General features: G+C 38.5%; 1 protein-coding gene across 7 annotated transcripts in view; it reads left to right on the top strand.

Annotated features, from left to right (window-relative positions):
* The window catches only part of WDFY3 (WD repeat and FYVE domain containing 3), a 288188-nt gene extending 273805 nt beyond the window's left edge, over nt 1-14383 (top strand). For all 7 annotated transcript variants that reach the window (XM_074950515.1, XM_074950519.1, XM_074950513.1 and 4 more), the window contains 9 exons: nt 1107-1261; nt 2506-2664; nt 4615-4794; nt 5999-6181; nt 6734-6830; nt 8341-8661; nt 9314-9425; nt 10236-10433; nt 11061-14383. In XM_074950515.1, coding sequence (XP_074806616.1) covers nt 1107-1261; nt 2506-2664; nt 4615-4794; nt 5999-6181; nt 6734-6830; nt 8341-8661; nt 9314-9425; nt 10236-10433; nt 11061-11181 — 1526 coding nt within the window. In that variant the 3' untranslated portion in view covers nt 11182-14383. The remainder of the gene's footprint in view (nt 1-1106; nt 1262-2505; nt 2665-4614; nt 4795-5998; nt 6182-6733; nt 6831-8340; nt 8662-9313; nt 9426-10235; nt 10434-11060) is intronic.
* Nucleotides 14384-15922: the final 1539 nt, after the last annotated feature.

Here is a 15922-nt window from a genome sequence, read left to right as displayed (position 1 = left end):
CACCCTGTGTTTAATTTCAACGAACTCTCTGAAACCATCAAGGGAAGCAAATTCCAGAGCTGAGAACCTGCTACTGAGGGTGCCCCACCCATAATCTAAAATGTTTAAATCTAGCTTGAGTGCCCCACAGAACCTCAGTTTTTGTGTGTTACCATGGGAGAAAAGTACTTTCTCAAGACTTCCAAGGATCATTTTGGATACTGGCAAGAAATGGTACTGTCAATAGCTACACAGACGCAATAGTGTCATGTCCTGCTCATGTCTGGCTTTAATTTTTTCAGCCACAAGAAGATAGTAAAATTATAAAAATAGTTAATAACTCATTTATAAATTTAATTGGGTTCCAACTGACATGTTCTAAAATATTCATTAATAAATTATATTTAGCACGTATATCATGTTTTCCAGCTGAAGATATTGAACACTTTACAAACTCGATGTGAGTTAGGTAAGGGATATTCTAGTGATTACTTCATTCACGATTGAAAAGCATCCACCTCTGGGGTAGAAAGGAGCAGCTGTTTAACAGAGCACATCAATACTCCACTGTCACCTTAGAGAGCAAGTGAAGAATAGCCATCTCCATTTGAAAATGCTAGGGCAAGCTAGGTAGGCAGACTATAATTATCAAATTTGAAATGTGGCAAATGAAATTATTTGGCTGGGATTTTAGAATCAATGTTTTTGCTGTACAAAAAAATTCCATGTCCTCTTTAATGACCACAAGTGTTCAGACTCTTACTTCCATGTTTTGTCTGAAAGACAGCATGTCCAGCAACACGGTGTCCCTTACTGACTGAGAGGGAAGAGTGCCACCAATGGAAGTGCCAGTACCTAGGCATCCCGAGGACATCAGTTCAAATACTGATAGTGTTTAGCTGTGAGAGTTGATAGGATTACAGTACACGTGACATCATTACAGTTTAAACTGATACTTGTATAATATAAGCAGTGTACGATTTCAGTTTCTGTGGTGCATCACGTTATTTGTACTGTGATCAGAGGGGGCTGTCACATAATTACAAACAATATTATACAGGGTTATGTGATGGCTGTGCTTTTGTGTGTTTTCAGTAACATAAAACACGTTGTTGTTTGTTGTTCAGAACTCAAGGAGCCCGTGGGCCAGATAGTTTGCACAGATAAAGGAATTCTGGCAGTAGAGCAAAATAAGGTTCTCATTCCACCTACCTGGAATAAAACTTTTGCTTGGGGCTATGCAGACCTCAGCTGTAGACTGGGAACATATGAGTCGGACAAGGTTTGTGATCTGAATTTTAAGTTTTTCTGATGTTTTAATATGTGTTCTCTACTAAAATCTAACTCTGAAAATATATTGTGCATACAAAGGAAAGAATTTTGTCTGTACTGTATCTGCTTTATTAGTATTTATGCTGAAGTCTTCACCTGAAGAATGATAGGAAAATCAAGTTAACCTATTGCTACTAAAAGGTTAATTTCCATAATACAATAAACAAGAATGAACTTCAGGGTTTCTACTGTAAATCTACAGTATCTGATTTGGCACCATCTTGTGGCAGAGGTTGGCACTGAAGATGGAAGAGTGAAAACCCAAAGAAGAGAGAGAAACTTCCTCCTGAGTAAACTAGGGGCCAAAAATTGAAGATCAGACTCGCTTTTTATTGAATTCTTACTCAGGCAAATTCCCATTTATGTCAAGAAGCGTAATGTAACACTCTCTTGAGAAAACTGCAACCTGCGACAGTTAGGCCGGTGGCGAGATGCAACTGATGCTCGTGATTGGCTTAAGAATTGTACAGCTCCTATTTTTTTTTTCACTTGTTTCATACACATATTTTGTCTTGTCTTCAAGATTGTTAGCTCATTGGGGCAGGGACTATTATTCCTTATACATTAATGAGTACCTAGCATAATAGGCTTGATCTGGTAGCCTTGCCTGTTCAATAATACAGATGCAGGATTTGGCCCTGGCAAGGAACCTGATCCCTAAAATCCAGATCAGGATCCAGATTTCTTAACATTCAGGCGCGTCTGACTGGTTCTTGTTCGGGCCTATTTTGGCCAAAAACAACCCTTTTGTGTGCTACTGGAGAAGTGGTCAGTATTGCCTGATAATGGCTACTAGTCTGGGAATTGCAGCAGGATGGGAGGGGAGTTGAGAGAAGGAAAACAATTGTTTTAGCTGCAAGAGCCAGTGTTCATCGGGAACAAATATGTAATGTTCTCACTATATGCTTTGGCATTGTTTCCAATTTAATTGCATGATAAACATTTAGTATAGATTAATCTCAAATCCTAAACAGTTGTAAATTGTGTTTTGTTTTTTTCTTGGTGTTCAAACTATGTATATTTTTTTTTTACTGAAGTTACTTTCATGTATTTCTTCTGAGCCAACTTCTGAGATCAGTTAAAAATGACGGTGACTGTGCTGAAGTTTCCTTGAAAAGACTAATGCTAACAACAACAAACTTGCAAGACTAGATGTATGCCTTCTTCACTTTGTCTTTATTTTTTATTTTGTAGGCAGTGATTGTTTATGAATGTTTGTCAGAATGGGGACAGATTCTATGTGCAATCTGTCCAAATCCCAAACTGGTCATCACTGGAGGAATAAGCACAGTGGTTTGTGTGTGGGAGATGGGCACCTCCAAAGAAAAAGCTAAAACACTCACTCTGAAACAGGTAAAAAAATAGATAAATAAAATCATGTTCCAAGGTCAGAGGAGGAAGGGGGGACCCACATTGCAGTAGAACTTCTGACTGAACAGATTACCATTCTAGAGTCACTGAATAAAAGCACTCTGGAGCTGAAACAGTGGCTTACTTTAAAAAGAATCCCAAGCAAAAAGTGTTTTGGGGATGTGTGAAAATGTGAAGGTATTTTGTCACTGGAAAGTGTTCCTGGGGACGGGGAGAGAACACTTTTCTGAAATACTGCATGGTGTATAAGCACCAATTTTTTAACCTATTTAAAATAGCATCCAGCAACTTGCAAAATTCACAGATAGACTCTCCACTACCATTTGAATTGTCAGATTTTACTGAAATCTTTCACCCCTTCTCTTCAAAATTTGAAAATAACGGTTTTCAGGACAAAAACCTGGCAGTCCTGGTAGTGCAGTGTTGGGGAAGCAGGATGTATTTGGTTAGAAAAGCTTTATGTTGTTTCTTGCTTTGTTGCCTCAGTACATCGCTTTTTGTATAACGTACTTAGACTAAGCCAACTATCTCTAAGTTAGCATGAAATCTCCTGCATCTCTGAATCAACTCCCAAGTGTTTTACAAATGATATTACATAGTTCTAGGTAACTAATCTTTATAACCAGGAGTGTTTCATGAGGTGCAATTTAACTAATGTGTAAGAGCAAATACACAAGTTAGTTAAAAGAACTTTCATTTGCTACTAGAATATGGTGTGTAACACTCATTGTCCAAAGCCATAGCCGGAGTGGCCATTGTACTACTTCGGTGATGACTGTGGTGCACCAACTCCTAGCAGTGCACAGCTGGGATCCCTGAAGGAAAAGATAATATTTCCTCTGGTCTCTGCTGCTTCAGGCTGTGGCAATCTAGAGCACTAGAAAAGCTGCCTTTTAAGTTAACTATTACTTAAAAACCTGAATCAAGAGCTGTTCTAGGGCTCTTGTTTGGATAACAGTAAGATGTAAAGGCAGGAGTGTTTTCAGAGGAGAAAATGACACTTCTGATCTTCCCCTGCTTCCAATTTGCCAGCTGCTTTTTCACTCACAGTTTATGGCCCAAAGTTCCTTTTTAACTAATTTTCTATTTTAACAATTAAATAGGGAGCTATCTAAAATTCACAATTGAGCTATATTATAGGAAATTTTAAATGGCCACTGGAACATACACTGATACTGAAAATAGACAGCTGAGATCCTGGTATGGGCTTGGAGGAAGCAGAAGGTGTCAAACTTTTTTAAAATAATAAAACAAGGAGAGAGAAATGTGTTTATAACTTTTCCCTGGAGTTTTCTTTTGTCTCTCTGTTAGAATCCTACGTGTTTCATTGTGGAAGGCTATTTCACAAAACCTCTAAAAACTGAATAGGGTGTGTGTTTGTTTTTTAAATAAATGAGCTCATACTGTGTATATGCCATATATGTGTGTGCAATAAACTGCTCCCTGTTGAGGATTACTGGTGCAGTTCTCAGGTGAACCACACCCTCAAGGTGTGTACTAGTAGCCTAATAATGTGTCTTGTTATGAGTCTGTACTAAAGGCAATTATGTAAGAAACTGAATAAAATGGTCACAGTGTTATGGTAGACAATTTACAGTATACTATAAAACCCTTCTTTTCAAAATATTCCTATTATCTGAAATCCATTTATATCTTAAACGTGTATCATTTGCTTTTTGAAAGTCCCAGTTTATCTAAATAAATTTTCCATTCCATTTGCATGAATTAATGTACTATAAGGAATTCCTGTGCTTGAAATATATACTCTGTGCTGCATCTCATAGATTCCAAGACCAGCTCATCATCTAATCTGACCTCCTGTTTAACACAGGCCATAGAAATTCCCCCAAATAATCCCGAGAGCAGATCTTTTAGAAAAACATCCAATCTTGATTTAAAATGGTCAGTAATTTTTGTTTGTTTTGTTCTTAGGCATTGCTTGGTCATACTGATACTGTCACATGCTCAACAGCATCACTAGCTTATCACATAATTGTGAGTGGCTCACGTGACCGTACCTGCATCATATGGGATTTGAACAAATTATCGTTTCTAACCCAGCTCCGAGGTCACAGGGCTCCAGTTTCAGCACTTTGTATAAATGAATTAACGGTAAGAACCAATACACTGCATGATGTATGTTCAGAAACTTAAACATTCATATCATAACTAAGACTTTCCAAAGGTTTTCCTAAACTGTTTTTCTTACAAGATAACAAAAGGCTTTTTCATGAAGGTCACTCCAGTTTCTTTTTTAATTGATTTTATTTGAATGTGTGCACACAAGAGTTCCAAAGCATATACGTATCTACAGCATTGTTGATTTAAGTCCTTTTTATACTGTTGCATATTTTAAGCCATATATTGTTCCATATATTGAAGCATATATTGTTCAAACAAAAGGAAAGCATCAAACTCTTCAGTGGCTTTTGGGACATTTGTACAACTTACTCCCAAAAGCCATGTAATTGGCTGTTTCCAAACTGCCTAATGAAAATGTGAAATGCTTGTTGAGCAGTGTAGTCCAAAAGAGGAATACTTGTGCAGTGAAGGGAGCCTATACAACCATAAAGAAAGGGCAACTTATCATAAAATCCTGTAGCTATTGAAATAGCAGCTACTGTGACCTATCCCTTTGCATGATGTAGTAGTGAAGATTGCTCTGTTATAAGCATCAACCCTGAGATACTAAGGGCCTGTCTTCACTGCAGTCTTAGCTTGGGGTATAACTGTTGCTCCTAACCTGACTCCTGTCCACACACACAAATCTTTAGTTGGAGTTTAGTGCTAGAGTAATTCAAGGTAACTTAGAGTGAAAACAAGCTTCAACTCCTTTTAAAGCAAGATAACAAGTGAGGGTTAATGTAATACAAAGCTGCAAACCAGAAAAGGAAGCCCCATAGGTTGGGACATGTAAAACTAGACTGGACAAGGTACTGAACGCGTACTGTTGTGAATAGTCCTGCCATGGAAGATGATGGGCTCGGGCTCGAGATCAAATCAATTTACTAGATTACCTACATATCATAGGTCTCTGTGAGGTTTGTATTTCTCTGATGAAGGTTTTCAAAAATGAATGCCTAAAGTTAGGCTCCCTAAGCCTGTATTTAAGTACCTAAATCAGAGGCCTGCTAGGTGCTCAGAAAATCGGAATACCTCTTTTTTTAGATGCCTAAATATGGATTAGGAGTCTAAACTGTAAGCACCCATTTAAAAAAAAATCCTGTCCTATGTTTCTGCTCAAATGAAATAATTTTGTAAATGCCCAAGATCCAGATTGAAATTTAAAGGATTTGGGTTTTGTTTCCTTTGTCAGGGTGATATTGTGTCGTGTGCTGGAACTTACATCCATGTGTGGAGTATTAATGGAAACCCTGTTGTGAGTGTGAACACTTTCACTGGACGGAGCCAGCAAATCCTATGCTGCTGTGTGTCTGAGATGAACGAGTGGGACACACAGAACGTCATAGTGACAGGACATTCAGACGGAGTGGTCCGAGTAAGTAGCAGGAGTCTCTGCTTAGATAGTCGCACTAGAGGCCGTCCAGGGATTAAAATAACACCAAAGTTGCAGAGAAAGTATACTGTAAACTGTATAGATGTAAACTGCAGCGAGACATAGCCCTTTCTGGGCTGACAGTCTGTAGCACACTGGGTTTTTTTCTTCTACTTTTTGATGCATGTGTGTGGTGAGGTGAGCCAGTTTTTCTCGCAGAAGGAGAGAGCTAGTAGCATCTCTGTATCTCCACTTACAACCCTCCTATTCTGTTGCAATCCCTAAGCAGAGACTTGCTCGTGGCTTTTTCATGAAAACTGGGCTGATGCTGCAGAATTCATTCATTTGTGATCTGGGTTTGATTTCCAGAGGTGAGAACCCACTGTGGTACCTACCCCCTAAAAAGTGGATTTATATTGTAAATGGTGGTGGGCAATATGGATATTCTGCTCTTATACTGTGACTTAGTTAATAAAGTATTTTACAGGAAGCCTATGAAGATATAAATTTTTATCTTATGCTTCTCTTCCTCTGTCTCCCCCTCCCACCCCAAAGTTCTGGCGGATGGAGTTTTTGCAAGTACCGGAAACACCAGCTCCAGAGCCTGTGGAGATCCTGGAAATGCAAGAGGATTGTCCAGAAGCGCAAATAGGTGTGTTGCTTTTGTTTTGTTTAGTTTTCTCAGTACCTCTGTAAAATGCAGGAATGGTGATACATTTTAGACCATGGTACAGCACACACTTTGTGTCTACTAATAAATAGAGAGAGGACTTGATTCTCCTTTCATGCCTGTGTAATTCCATGGACTTCAATGGTTACTCATGTTTTATACATGAGTTAATATAAAAAATCCAACTAGTTATCTGATCCCTTTGTGCAGTTTCCACTGTTCACAGTGGATGTATTAAAAAACCCCAATAACGAACAGTTAATGATAAGATACCTGAGCCCAAACCTACTCCTAGAGCACACGTTTTTCTTTAAGAAAGCAGTGTTACGCTGCTAACAGTGTTACTTGTGTCCTTGGGAGCAGATACTATTCTTGTTTTCACACAGAATTCAGTGCGCACTAAATATGGCCATTTTCTTGGTGGCTATCTTTTCATCTCCTTATTCAAATGTTAGATTAAGATGTCTTGTGAGATCAAATGTAATTAATGTCTCTAACTGTAGGTACTCAGACATTTCAATAAATTTGAATTTAAAGTAATTGTCAGGGTTGTTTGTTAAACTGAACTTTTCCCCTGCCAGGACTTTATCGACATGCATTTTCTGTGATTATTCAAAAGTGCTACAAACATAGCCCATTGAAATAAGAGTAGGCAGCTGGGATCTTAGCCATGGGTTTTTTAATACGGATTTTAAAACTTTAGAATGACTATTAAAGGTCGGCTACCACGCTGAAATCTGTAGTTCTGTATCATGCCAGCTGTAAACTACTGAAATTATTGCTCCTGTTTCTTTTTCCATCAAGCATTATGTGGTATGTACATGTAAAATAATGAATTTTTTTTTAATACAGGATTTAGAACTGTAAAGTTAAGGGTTAGAGTGGTGCATGTTCTGGTAAGTGATTGCTGCTACAATGATAGGATGGGAAAATAAATCCCTCTCACACACGAGAGACTCAAAAAAGAGAGTCATAAAGGATGATGCTGAAAGAGCAGTGTCTTCCCTGACACAGTTTGCAACCCTGCAGTCTCCGTTTGGAATGGAAAGAGAATTAGATTTGGAAGAGTATAACTAAGTTTTAGATCTTGGTGTAGAAATCCAGGGAAAGAGAGAAGTGGAATTTTCAAAATCACTTAAGTGATTTTGGAGCAGAAATACCATTGGAAGTCAATTTGGCATTTTTGAAAATCCAATCCATTATTTCTAGAGAGTGGTATTTCCAGGAAAATAGCAGAATGTAGGTAATCTTGTAGTCTTATGGAGTGAATAGTCAGTGGGACACCGATTAGCTGTGTGATAGCCACTGATATGGGTCACACATAGCTAAAACCCTACACTGCTTTGATGATATACCTGTCTGTTACAGGAATGACTCCAGTTACACTCACTAGGTTCTTCTGTAGATGTTGCAACTATAAAAGGAAAGAGAATGAGATATAAATACTTGTATTGTGCTAACTTTTTCTATTCTCTTGTGCTATATAAAATAGGACAGGAAGCCCAGGATGAGGACAGCAGTGACTCTGAAGCAGATGATCAGTGTATCAGTCAAGACGCTAAACCGCAGGAGAGCCAGAGTCAACCAAACAGCACCAGCCACAGGCCTGTACCATCATCATCCAGGGCAGCGGCATGGTCAGCAGACAGCGGCTCCGATGACTCAAGACGGTGGTCAGACCAGCTCAGCTTGGATGAGAAAGATGGCTTTATCTTTGTGAACTATTCCGAGGGGCAAACTAAAGTACATCCCCATGCTCAGGTTAACCACCCAAACCATGTAGAAGTACGGCACTACAGCAAACTGAAACCAGGTACAGGAAATAAGAGAGAGAAAATGTGATTCTCATTAACTCTGTGCTGTAAACAATGAGACTTAAGGCTGTATGCTTCTGTTCCTGCTGCATTAGGCACTGTAACTTAAAGCATGAAAGTTTTGCAGACAGAAGCCCTTAATTTTCTTTTCTGGTTGGTTAGTCATAAGCCAAAAATTGACAGTAAAGGGTGTCACTTGTAGTCTATTAAGGTGCATGTTATTTCAGCTCTTCATGCAAGTGTTTCCCAAATTTTTGAAGACTTCAGTCCATCTTACAGAAAAAGTGAAATCAGTTGTGGCTCTGCAGCCCTGCCATGTGGTGCTAAAGGCCTACCTCCTCTGTGTGTTAGTGTCCTTTCTTTGGCTAGACCTTTGCATCTCCCGCTCTCCCTTTGGGAAACACTGGTGTAGAGCTTCATAATAGGATACTTCCTCTCCTTCCTTATGTGCAGTGAAATAGTTTAAGTGTCAACATTTTAAACTATCAGTCAGACACAGACATGTATGGGAGACACACTGCCCTGGGGGGGCCCCTCCAGGAAGATTGTTCCTACTGACATACTCTCATGGGGATAGGATACAATCTGGTGTGTGATGACAAAGCAATAGCGAGAGGACTTTAGCTGTTCTTTTTTCCTGGCCATTTCTAGGATACAGATGGGAGCGTCAGTTAGTATTCAGAAGCAAACTAACTATGCACACAGCATTTGATCGCAAAGACAACGCACATCCAGCGGAGATCACAGCACTAGGCATCTCAAAGTGAGTAACCCAAACACTGTTGCTTAAGGTGGTTTTTCAAAATGGATGGGGGAGAGGCTACATTCTGTTACTCTAAGATACAGTGAAAATCTGACAAAAGAGCAGCATTTAGAACTGGTTTATTCTAGTACTGGAATAAAAAGCACATGGCTGAAAACCTGATTAATTTTAACTACATCTTATAGTTATGCACTCTCACAGTTGTATTCCCCATTAAGACCAGGCTAACTTGTGTTTGCCATCTCTGTTGGTCTCAGTTTAATACTTGGTATGAACAAATCATTGAAGAGAGGCTGAGGGAGCTGGGATTGTTTAGTCTGCAGAAGAGAAGAATGAGGGGGGATTTGATAGCTGCTTTCAACTACCTGAAAGGGGGTTCCAAAGAGGATGGCTCTAGACTGTTCTCAATGGTAGCAGATGACAGAACGAGGAGTAATGGTCTCAAGTTGCAATGGGGGAGGTTTAGATTGGATATTAGGAAAAACTTTTTCACTAAGAGGGTGGTGAAACACTGGAATGCGTTACCTAGGGAGGTGGTAGAATCTCCTTCCTTAGAGGTTTTTAAGGTCAGGCTTGACAAAGCCCTGGCTGGGATGATTTAACTGGGAATTGGTCCTGCTTCGAGCAGGGGGTTGGACTAGATGACCTTCTGGGGTCCCTTCCAACCCTGATATTCTATGATTCTATGACATGTACAGCACACACGTGACCATCTGATCATCCCCAATTCAGCCAAAAATTGGTGATGAGATTGTAAAGGTGAACAAACCTGGTGTGTTGTGGCTCAAATGTCCATTCATGTTCTTGCAGGGATCACAGCAGGATTCTAGTCGGTGATGGTCGAGGAAGAGTGTTCAGCTGGTCTGTGAGTGACCAACCTGGCCGGTCTGCAGCTGACCATTGGGTGAAAGATGAGGGGGGGGACAGCTGTTCAGGCTGTTCAGTCCGATTTTCTCTCACTGAAAGACGTCACCACTGCAGAAACTGTGGACAGCTCTTCTGTCAGAAGTAAGCAGTCATTAGTTTTCATTGTACAACACATCCTAGCAGGAGAGTTTTAAAAAGTGAAAATGTAGGTTTTCTAATTAAAACACTACCACTGTCACAATTTAATGGAAATAGTTGGAAAAAACAGGGCCCATCCATCTATTTAAAATCATTAATGCAGCAGCAGCTTGATTAAAAATTGAACTAGCAATTTTAAATCCCGCTTGTTTTATGAAAAAGCAAACAAACTATTTTCTTCAACTAGAATTACTATATTAACTCCATATATGCAGCATTTAATCATATTCCAATACATGGCTTAACAATAGGTTTCTAAAACAGTCACAAATTGATGCAACCCCTGAAAATGGACACAGCTTCTATCTACACAAAGACTGTTTGTACAAAACCACTACAAGAATAATTTTAATAAGGACTAGTCCAGTCACTGGACAAAAAGATCCAGTTGTTCTATTCCCAATGCAATGGTGCTATATTTCCCATCACAATCTATTTTTTAAGCTACTTTCCCCACCCCAGCTTGTCTTTGGTCCCGGCAGTGACTAACTGTAAGATATTTTAGGACTATAAATTAGAGGTGGTGGTTAGGGGAAGAACACTATTACAGTCTTTATTTTCCTCTTTCAGGTGCAGTCGATTTCAATCTGAAATCAAGCGTTTGAAAATCTCATCACCAGTGAGAGTCTGTCAGAACTGTTACTACAACCTACAACATGAGAGGGGTTTTGAGGAGGGGCCTAGAAATTAATGAGGCTTTGACACAAACTAAAGACCAAGCTCTGCAAGATCCCAATTCAGCCCCACCGTAACTCACTGAATTAATTACAGAATCGTGCAGTGAATTTGGAAGGGATTAGAATATTGTCTGTTTACACTTATCTTTGTACTGTGTTAAGCACTGAAAGAAAAAGGGATCATTGATTTAATTTATGTTGATTGAAGTTATAAGGCTAACAAATAAATATTCAAATGGGCAGCAAGCACCAGAAAGACAGGATTGGTAGTCACAAATACAGTACCCAAATCTCCCTATTAACATGGCTATCAAGAGAAAAATCCTCACTTACTAACCATCTGTTCTTGTGGAGCTAGACATCCTTAGTTGGGGGTGGGGAGAGGCTTTTTAGAAGATAGTTGTAAATCTGCCGTCTTTGCAAGCAACTGTGTATAGTGTAAATAAGTATAAGGGCCTTTTTATCTAAATATGAACTTAACTGCCTGTTACATGGGTCTTCAGCCTAACCACTGTACTTTGTGTGGCATCTTTATCTCATCTATCAATCAACTTAAATATGAATGTGTAAAAAAACTCAAATGGCATTATTTGTATTTTTGTTTAAAATTCAGTCTGTGCATGTTTGTTCTTTCAGTTGCCCACAATATCCTAATTTAAACAAGGCTACTCATAGAAATGACATGGATTTTTTTAAAGGAAAACTTTTTGGGGGAATAGGACTTGCAATATTTTATTCTAATTGTAAAATAACTAGGAACTAAGTTATACACTCTGTAGTTGCATTTTATACCTACTTATTTACCACCTCATTGTTCATATTTAATAAGGCCTCTTTTATACATATGTTACAGCTACTGTTTTGTTAAGTACTTATTATAGTTAGCAGTTGATTCATGCAATGCAAGAACCAGCTTAAATAGAAATTGGCTTGCATGTAACTCAAAATTAACTTCTCTTGCATAAAATTTAGTATGTTTCTTTTTGGCACCTTTGTTCTGCTGAACATAACTGGATAATATTAACATCAGAACTGTGTTTAAGTCTTCACCATTCAGTGACAAGACAGTGATTGATAGTTTTCCATTAATTTAATTACAGTATTTTTAATCAGTAACTTATTTTGCACCACATATGAGACCGACACTGGCATCCATAGTGAGCACAGTTGCAGAAGACAGGCCCACAGTCATACTTTCTGGGTTTTTTTTTTTTAAAGTATATGTATATATTTTGTAAATGGGTGACAAAACTGGTCTAGATTTCGGTATATTCACAAACAGAGAATACTTTTAAATAATGGTGAGAATATGACCCAAGAAACGGGCCACACTTGCATCAGTGGATATGCCATGAGCAATATAAAATTACCTTAATTAATTTATGTGGGAGTGACAGCATAATCTGGCCCACAATATATATATAGCTAAAGCAAACACAAACTTTAAATTGCACCATTGAAAATATTAGAACCTCTACGATGGTATGAGATTTCCCAAAAGATAGTCAAGTGGTAACTGAAGCACCTGGCTTTTGTTGATTTGTGTTGTTTTACTATTTACCCTGGAACACATTTATGCACTGAAAGTTAAATAGGTATTTTGATACATAATTTGTTAAGGATGTGATGGACTGTAACAATTAAATAAAATTCCTGTTTTGGAATGTATACTAGGTCCCCAAGAGAACAAAAAGGCTTTTTTCAGAGCTCTTCCACACTATTGAGTAAATGCAGGTTTAGTTAGATCAGTTGAGCCTGTAGATGCCTTGCATGCCCAGCTTGACAAATTTAAGGGAAAAAAAAAAGGTTTTAGTACATAGAGCTTACATTTCTGTATTAATACTTCTGTGATGCTATAATCCAGGTTATGGGTTAATAACCTGTACGTTGTCTGCTTTAAAACCTTTAAATGCACTTGAGTCCATTGAAATCTTTTCCCCTGGTTTCTAACTTGTTTTTGTATGGGCTGAGACCTCATAACCAAATTAATTTTTACAACCAACACAATAAACACAGGGCTTTTCTCACAGAAATGGTGATTGAAGTAAACTAAATACCACTAAAATAAAATCTGCATATAGACCTAATGCTGGGTTAAGACTGCAGGACTTTCACTGAAACCATTAACTGTGTTCAACCATAGATGCATTGTACCAGTGTTATTCTACACTTTTTACAGTTGGCACTGCACTAAAAAGCAAGGTCATTTACCCTCCTCTCTCCCCCACTGCATCCTGTAGTATTAATCCTAATTTACAGTTAGTAAACCAATAAAACCCACTCCTCAGGCTTAATTCCTCTCCTGCACTGTATAGAAAACTCTTCCGAAACAACTTCTTGCTTTTAGGAGGTGGAGTACCAACATCATAGTTCCTCGGGCAACTGGTTTGTTCAATTGGGGGCAGTCTTTTCTTTTTAGCTTCTAATGCACAAATCTACTTTGGTTTCTCCAAACAGCTTTATTGTCCCTATAAAAATTTGTTGGAGCAAAAACACAGAAGTACACTAACATTAGCAGTCTATATTCTCTGCGCATACCTCACATGTCTTCTCGGGCCTTGTAGTATACTTATTAATTCATGTATTCTAACACTTGTATGTAGCGTGCAACTGTAATGTCATGCTTATGAAGATGAGTTTGGCTGCCTCCAGCCCACATTCAATAGCAAAACACTTTAGATAAGTTATTTTGCACTTTCTTATGTATAAAATTGGTAGAAAATTATTTTTGCTTTGTATCATTTAAAGACTCCTTTTGTTTCAGTAAATGAACTGTGTACAAAATATTTATGCAGTTAAAACTGTTTTTAGAAAGTATTTTTAATTTCAGCAAGTTTGGTTACTTGTTGCATGACTATTAACACAGCTGACTTTTTGTGTCAGTGCAATGTATATTTTTTTGTCCTATTATTAACTTGTAAGCCCTAGTAAATGGCAACTTATTTGTACAGCAACAGGAGTAAATTGAAGATAACTGGCTAAGACTGGAGTGTGGAATTTTGTACTATATTGCAGAATCCAATATCTGTTTTTTTGGTGGTGATGTAAAAGGCCTGAAGAATTACTATCTAGTGTGCAATCTGTGATATCTGAATGTTCATTGTATATTTGTCTCCAATGCAGAAAGGTAGAGTAACACAATTACAATACATGATTAAATGCAATAGTTCAGGTACTTAAGTATTTTTTTCATTTCAAATAAATACCTGCTATTTACCACCAATAGGCTGTTTGTTTTGCATTTATCTTGAAAGAATTTGAATAAGGAAGCAATGGTTGCAGTTGAATACTTTCTTTAGGTAGTAATAACTGACCATATATTAGGAGTACCAGTCCTATTTGGTTTTTTTTCCCCCAAATGTGAATACTGTAATTCACAAACATTAGAACAGAAAACCCTTGTATTTTGTTTTACAAGTATCATAAGGATTGGCCATGATAGGAACACAAGTATCTCACCCTAATGTAGTCATTCCCTTCTCAGTTTTTCCTAATTTAAAGTTGGATATTCCTTAAGGCATGAAGCATAACCTCCTTCCCCAAGCAAAATTCAACCTTGCCTTAGAATTTAAGCACTCTTACAAGTTAACATCGGGAATTTCCCCCGCCAGTAACAGTTTGAGCTCATTTGTAAAGACAAAATCAAAGTTGGTGAAACAAGTTTTTTTTTTCCTTTCTATTAGTCACATGCTATCCCTTAAAACGTGCTTGCAGGATTAAGTGTTCCAATATTGCCAAATAGCTGGCTGACTTCAACACACACGCACTGATGCCAGAACTGGTACAGTGAATGATTGATCTGGGAGAGAAATAGAAACTGTCTTACTGGTAATGGTATCTTCTGCACTTCTGGCCCCTCTCCTTGAGCTGCAGCTTTGGAAATGTATCAGAGTTTTGGCCACAGCCCCTCTGCTCCTGCTTGCCACCAGAGAAGTTATTCCAAACCTATAAAACTTGCATATCATGAACAACAAATATTCTATAGGAAACTTTGTACATTAGACTAAGATAGATGGTAACAATCCCACTTCAATATCTGACCTTTGACTCATGAGCCACTTAGGATGGGTAGAACTGTGGAAGTTACCAGTAGAAATGTTCCATTCTGCAGCCCAGCAATTCTGGACCTCTGGGAAGCAGCTGCCAATGAACAGATGTAGCGAGGATTATGAAGAAGAAAATTTTTGTAGGAAGTTTAAGTATCCCCACTCTGCTTGCTCAAAAAATATTTCTGGGCCAGCACATAGGCTTCCAGTATTTCATGAAGGTGTTGGCAGCTTTGCAAATTCCCACCCATGAGGTTGCTGCAAAAATCTAGATACACACTCCCTTCTCCACTAAGTGCCCCCAGGAGAGAACAGACTGGCCTTCAGACAGAGGTCCTTCTTTTGCCCTTGGTGAATGGTGTTAGTGGCATACGCAATTTTTAATAATACTTTGCCAGGGATTCTGTTTTTACATTCAACTGGTCAAGTTTTGGAAGTACTCCCACATACTTCCAAGTCGTCATTCACGCACATGAACATCTTTGGGTCTGGCCAGGCTGATTTTATTTCATCACTACCTCCTTCTGCCACTCACATTCCACAGCCAAATCACCTGTCAAGGGGCCTCGCCAGTTTTATGGAGACAATGTAAACTTGACATTATTCCCGAACTTGAGGAAGAGGTCTGTGTAAGCTTGTTTCTCTCACCAACAGAAGCTGGTCCAATAAAATGTATTCTCTCACCCAACTTTTTCTATAGTCAGTTGCC

The sequence above is a fragment of the Natator depressus genome, chromosome 4 (genome assembly GCF_965152275.1).
Source record: "Natator depressus isolate rNatDep1 chromosome 4, rNatDep2.hap1, whole genome shotgun sequence".
NCBI classification, from domain to species: Eukaryota; Metazoa; Chordata; order Testudines; family Cheloniidae; genus Natator; species Natator depressus.
Note: the sequence above shows the minus strand (reverse complement) of the source record. Positions and strands in the feature narration are given on the sequence as shown.